This window comes from Rutidosis leptorrhynchoides, chromosome 9, assembly GCF_046630445.1.
Source record: "Rutidosis leptorrhynchoides isolate AG116_Rl617_1_P2 chromosome 9, CSIRO_AGI_Rlap_v1, whole genome shotgun sequence".
Taxonomy (NCBI): domain Eukaryota; kingdom Viridiplantae; phylum Streptophyta; class Magnoliopsida; order Asterales; family Asteraceae; genus Rutidosis; species Rutidosis leptorrhynchoides.
In genome coordinates, this window is record NC_092341.1 from 226,738,047 (window position 1) to 226,745,087 (window position 7,041).

Sequence of the window (7,041 nt, forward strand, 5' to 3'; positions counted from 1 at the left end):
GTAAAAATCTGTGAAAGTGAGTTATAGTCCCACTTTTAAAATCTAATATTTTTGGGATGAGAATACATGCAGGTTTTATAAATGATTTACAAAATAGACACAAGTACGTGAAACTACATTCTATGGTTGAATTATCGAAATCGAATATGCCCCTTTTTATTAAGTCTGGTAATCTAAGAATTAGGGAACAGACACCCTAATTGACGCGAATCCTAAAGATAGATCTATTGGGCCTAACAAACCCCATCCAAAGTACCGGATGCTTTAGTACTTCGAAATTTATATCATATCCGAAGGGTGTCCCGGAATGATGGGGATATTCTTATATATGCATCTTGTTAATGTCGGTTACCAGGTGTTCACCATATGAATGATTTTTATCTCTATGTATGGGATGTGTATTGAAATATGAAATCTTGTGGTCTATTGTTACGATTTGATATATATAGGTTAAACCTATAACTCACCAACATTTTTGTTGACGTTATAAGCATGTTTATTCTCAGGTGATTATTAAGAGCTTCCGCTGTCGCATACTTAAATAAGGACGAGATTTGGAGTCCATGCTTGTATGATATTGTGTAAAAACTGCATTCAAGAAACTTATTTTGTTGTAACATATTTGTATTGTAAACCATTATGTAATGGTCGTGTGTAAACAGGATATTTTAGATTATCATTATTTGATAATCTACGTAAAGCTTTTTAAACCTTTATTGATGAAATAAAGGTTATGGTTTGTTTTAAAATGAATGCAGTCTTTGAAAAACGTCTCATATAGAGGTCAAAACCTCGCAACGAAATCAATTAATATGGAACGTTTTTAATCAATAAGAACGGGACATTTCAACAAGTTCGGCATGCGTTTTGATAGGCTTGTGAAATGCTCAACAAGCAGCTACATTAGCGCCACATAAACTATGTTCGTAAACCAAGCTTGTTTAGTGTTCTTAACATAATTAGTTAGTCGTGCTTACATCTCCCTCGTATCCTATTGTAGTCTCCTTCTTCATATGACAAGCGCTACCTGTCATTTACACTACATCGTCTGATGATAACCTTGCTTGCCTGCTTCAACTATGACTGAGCTGACAGTCACATTCTACTGTTCCTCTACAAAGACAACATATAGTTAACATTTGCACCGGGAAAATGCTCAAATGTAAGAAGAGATTAATATAAAAAAGAAATAACGGTTATTCGACAATTATGCTTGAAATCATTACCCACGACATCTAGATTTGACTCAAAGGTGTCATGTTTTGGGTGGCCTATTTATAAGCACTTATCTATGAAAGAAAATGAAGAGGGTGTGTTCCTAAGTTTGATTATGAAAAAAAAATGAAGAGAGATAAAAAGAAAGAAAATGAGATCTTTTCACTACAATATTCAATTCTTTTCTTTTTCTTTTTCTTTTTCTCTCTATCGAAACTTGAAAACTCAAATTATTTATTTATTTTTACTTCTCTTCTTTTCAAAAAGTGGTGCATCTTTTCATTTAAGTTTTTCAGCTAAACTTTTGGGCTGGCCCATATGTAATTAGCATAACCCATATCAATTTCAAAAGCCCACGCTTGGTAGTAACTCGCAATAGTGATTCAGAGGTGAAAAACTCACTTGTTTATCGACGGCAAAATGATCTAATTTCTAGGGTTTTAGAATCCTTTTTATTTATATTTTTCGATTTCAATAAAACGTAAAATTTGCCTGATTATAGATCGATCAAGATTTGTATAAAATGTCTGTTGCAGCTCAATCTTTCAATGGAAATCTCAAGGTAATACAATACATAACTCTATCTTTCTTATCCAACATAATCTTGATAATAATTGATATTTTTATCTATATATACACACACACTCCTCGGATTTCATTTTTTTTTCAGTTCAATATATGCGTTTCCAACTTAAATATAAATAACGTATTGCTGAGGCAATTCTGTCAGTTGAGAACCATAAGTGTATAGTTCGATATATATTAGATCTTTAGGTATTATATTGAATATTATATTTTATTTGGGTATGATGTATATAACAATATTATTAATTTGATATAATAGTGTTACTTTTGTTGATGATAATATTACTGCTGTATATAATTTGTGTCCGATGTGGTATAATCTGAAATCTGTTTAATGTTGTTGCAGAAAGCAGTTGCGGGGATTAGGCGTATTAATTTGGAAGGATTGCGATGGAGAGTATTTGATGCCAAGGGCCAGGTATATGTTTCTGCTTTATTCACTTTTATATGCATTGAATTTTGGTGTTATATGTAGGATTTATTAGACAGTTTACATTAGGATACACATACTACAACTATATTAGGCCCTGAATAATGCATTTTAGTGCAGTCGCAGTGGTTCCTGAGTTGTGCCTACGCTTTTGCTGCCATCAGTACCACGTCGACACCACTCGCCCATGAACAATACCTAAATATTGTTACTAACTTGATCCATTTTTTCTTTAATCTAAATTGTTAAAGAAAAATACAAAATAAATAAATAAAAAAGATACAAAATGTGTGTTACCACGAACATGACGGAGCTAGCATGTCGTGGATGACTCAACAACCCTAGTGAGGCCATGATGGCTCCATTACGAGTTCTCATATTTGACAAGATACTTCAATTATATATGTGTGGCTTTGAATTCTTGATATCGTTTAATGGTGTGTAATGATTAATGGATTGTAAACTTTTTGGTTCTGTTGGCAATTCAGCTGGGTAGGATAGGAAAAAATTGGTACTTTTTTTGAGATTAGAATAAATAGTACATATGTGGCGCTTTCCCTAAAATTCTCACAAGAGGTCTTAGGTTCAAATCTTATTAGCGGCATATCTTGCTGTGGCCAGGGAAAATTGTATAAAACGGTAATGGGATAACTCTGTTAGGCCACGTACATTTGAGTCCCTTTATTCATAGGGCTAGATGTTTCTTTTACTATCATATTATAATATAATTATATGTGCCCATTATTTCGTATGGGATGTAATATTATTTAAACAATGCAGGTCCTAGGGCGATTGGCATCACAAATATCAACTGTGGTGCAAGGAAAAGACAAGCCTACATATACACCTAATCGTGATGACGGGGATATGTGTATTGTGCTTAATGCTAAAGATATATGTGTCACCGGGAGAAAACTTACTAACAAAGTTTACCATTGGCACACTGGGTATGATATCTTTTGCTCTAGATTATCATTATTGACCGTGAATTGTATAATGTTAATGTCACTAATGCAGTCTTCCAAAGCTTACAACAAATAAGTAATGTGATTTCATGATTACATTATAGTAAAATAATATTTGTTTCCTATGATATCATGTTTATTTAAAGATCTCTCAATGTCACGTATAATTGATATGTAGGTATGTTGGCCATCTCAAGGAACGGAGTTTGAAGGACCAAATGGCAAAGGATCCTACAGAAGTCATTCGAAAAGCTGTCATGCGCATGCTGCCAAGAAATAAACTGCGCGATGTAAGTTTTTTACAACATTTTAAATTAATTTATGTATTTATTGACAATAAGCAATATAGCGTTGCTATGATTGTAATAACCTGCAATAGCGGTTTTAAGAATTAAAAAAAAAAAGGTTTGATAAAACTTTGGATGACTATTAACTATTAACTTAAGAGGTTTTCATTGTTAAGTAATGCACTTTGTCATGTACAAGTTTGAGGATGATTTAGATGCCTTATTTCGGACCATTTGAGCCCCTATCTCTATAGTTGAGCGTTAAAAGTTATCTTTTTGACCCATGTGGGATGGACTTGAACTCAGATTGACCCATGTTTAGGTTGAACGGGCCTAAGTTGTCACCTCAACATTAGTCTGTTGACCCCGAATCTTAACAAGAAGAGTCTATTCATCCATACAGGACAGAGATCGTAAGCTGAGAATATTCCCGGGTAACGAGCATCCATTTGGAGACAAGCTTCTTGAACCATATGTGATGCCACCTCGACAAGTTCGTGAAATGCGTCCACGTATACGAAGAGCTTTGGTTCGAGCACAAAAGAAGGCTGAGCAACAACAAAAAGGTGGTATTAAAGTTAGTAAAGGTAAGATGAGGGATGAAGCTTTGCAACAGAGTGCCTGAGCCATTGTCTACTTTGGATGCTAAACTTTGATTGATATGATCTCATCAAAATCGTTCATTGTTCAGGACATGTTTTTTCTGCATTAGCTTCTTTTTTTGTAGGTATTTAAGCAAACATTGTGCCTTTTAAGTTACTTATTGGTAGGGCTTTTGATCCTGTTCTACACTAAATCTATCCTCCCACTTTCATGTCTGACCATTTTAAAGTGATAATAAAACTCCAAGTCATTTATATATTAAGAAAATAGGCTTTAGCATTTCAGATCAAATCATTGATTACAAGTAAATGACGACTCTTGTTGAATGGTTGAACCGCTAAACCAATGAAACTTTGTTGATCGATCGAGCCAAAAGATGATGCGCTAAGCAAAACATAGATACCAAGTCCTAATGGAGTTATTTTTATTATAATGATCTCCAACATCATACATCCTTTAGGTGACTCAACTAGGGAAAGGAAACTCCATTTCATCTACAAGTTTGAAATTACATTATTTCATGTTCTATACAGACCTCACGAAGTTCATTTTCACCTCAGTTTTGTATATGTATAGTCTCTAACGATTTTGAGGGCCCTGATGGAGACATAAAATGAGCTCCATTATAGACATTAAATCTTTTTAATGCATATAAAAAAATCTCATAAAAATTATAAATGCAAAAAAGTTCTAAAAAAACGTTACAATCTATTTTCACAAATAATTGCCATTTTATTATAATTAAACTACTATTTTTCAAAATTTTGGGCCCCTAAATTTTTTTGGAACATGTTCGGTTGCACACTTTGCACATATACTGAAGACGCCCCTATATATGTACACACTTACTAACTTTTTTCCTTACAACTTTATCGTGACATATGTTGAACACAAAATTGTTTAGATGTCTTCAACACATGCAAGAAGCTTTTTATACTTCTGAAAAATAAACATTTCTTTTTCATCCAACTGTATTGCTGCTTCATTACCATCCTTGTGAGGAGTTTTCATTAGAACACAAAGATCAGTAGCCGTATATTCACTTATTGAAATCACTAGTACGGGGTTTTCCCATTCAAAAGCCACTTGGTAGAACGGAAAACCGACACAAACTTGCAGCTACATAGATTCTACTTGGATCATTTACAATCGCTAACATGTTCTTTGCTACCTTCTTGTCCAATTCTTCATTATCTTTCGATCCTCTCAATTCCATTATCTCTTTCCTTAAACTAGTGATAACGTGATCTGACACGAATCCGCCATCTTTGCGGTTGTGCCCATTACAAAGTTACCTACTGTCTGAATTAGGAATGAGTGTACCTTCTACCTTATTCCTCAAGTTCACCACTATAGTTGAGCATGCTGCCTATAATTCTGTAAAGAACTTGATTTTGTTGCAGCTCCATCTACTGCAGTCTGCAGATATAAATAGTTGAGATGACGATGATTCAACTCGTGTTTTTAAGCTTATGCAAGATATTGAGAGCTTTTAAGTCAGAAATTAAAATTAAAATTTTAATCTGTAATTCTTATTTTTTTTTATTAAAACGAGTTTCTGTTCGAATCCACATCTCTACTAAACATATTTACTAATGTCATTTGTTACAAAATATATATCAATAACTAATGTATGTCAAATATTTTCTGAATTTGTTTAAATTGACTTCTTAAAACGTTTCTCGTACCACAATAAATAGTGATAATCATCATATTTGCCAAGTTCAGTTGCAGATATTCATAGATATATAATAATGTTACTTTGTTTAGTAGGTACTTGAGTTGGGTTAAAAACTCCTAATAATCTCTTCGGAGTTCACTGGGTTGATCAGAGAGACTGGATTAGTGTTATCCCACTGATCATCCATTCTTTTGGAACCATAACCTTCATACGTTGGGCCGAAATAGTCTGCCCAGATATTGGGCCGAATAACAAGAAGGCCCAACTCTGAATCATTCGCGAGACCATCAGCAACAGCTTGACCCGAACTAACTACTTGACCCGAATCTACATCAAACAGACTATCAGCAAGTTAAGAGCAGACTAACCGCAAGTTAACAGCAGATTAACAACAAGTTATACAGCAGAGTAACAGCATACTAACAACATGTTAACAGCAGATTAGCAGCAAGTTAACAGCAAAACAATAATCTGTTTTTACGCAGCAGAACAGACAGCAAGTTTCATAAATCTGTATTCAGTTTGTAGCAAGTGAGTTTTGTAAACTGAATAGCAGAAATCCTGTAATTAACGCAAAATCTGTTTATCAACGCTTATAATTTATAAACTCATTTTATATAGCAAACAGAAAACCAACGAAAATCTGCTTCTAATGAAAACAGAAAACTGGATTTAAACTAACAAATAATCTGTTAATAAACTAACATTTTAATCTGAATAGAACACCCTACCATATATTCATTTTCACAAACTGTAAAGCTTTTTAGAACAGCAGCCCATTGTTATCAAAAATTTTAAGCTCATAATAGTAAGCAAAACAATCGTTATACTGTAACAGTTATGTTTCATATGTATCAAACCGCATACTAACAATTTAACAACGTTTAATCTGTTTGATAACTGTTTAACATTAACGGTTAGATCCAAAATCAAAGTCATTAATAATTTAAACTGACTTGTAACTTTTCTGTTAATAAATTTGCGACGTCTTCAGGTCGTTGCAAAAACAACCCAAACAACCAACTTTGAGATCCAATATATCATTCAACTTTATTCCATTTTCGATACAACACCGACTAAATGGTTATCTACATACGATCATTTATTAATTGGTGTTCAAAGTCAGTGAAAACACAGTTTTCAACATATTTTTCCAACACCCATTTCTTCATACCACTGCGAATAAATTAGGTATGAAAATTTAACTTAACACTTTTAACTGTGATAAATATAGATTTATACACACTTATTAACTTTTTGTCGAACACAAATTGT

At 33.3% G+C, this 7,041-nt stretch overlaps 1 protein-coding gene across 1 annotated transcript; it reads left to right on the forward strand.

The window, feature by feature from the left end:
• The first annotated feature begins 1,612 nt into the window (after positions 1–1,612).
• Positions 1,613–4,349, forward strand: LOC139867391 (uncharacterized). Its single transcript, XM_071855764.1, has 5 exons — positions 1,613–1,777; positions 2,147–2,218; positions 3,011–3,177; positions 3,374–3,485; positions 3,886–4,349. Exons 1-5 carry the CDS (start codon positions 1,739–1,741, stop codon positions 4,105–4,107), a joined length of 612 nt encoding a protein of 203 aa, XP_071711865.1. The 5' UTR covers positions 1,613–1,738; the 3' UTR covers positions 4,108–4,349.
• Positions 4,350–7,041: the final 2,692 nt, after the last annotated feature.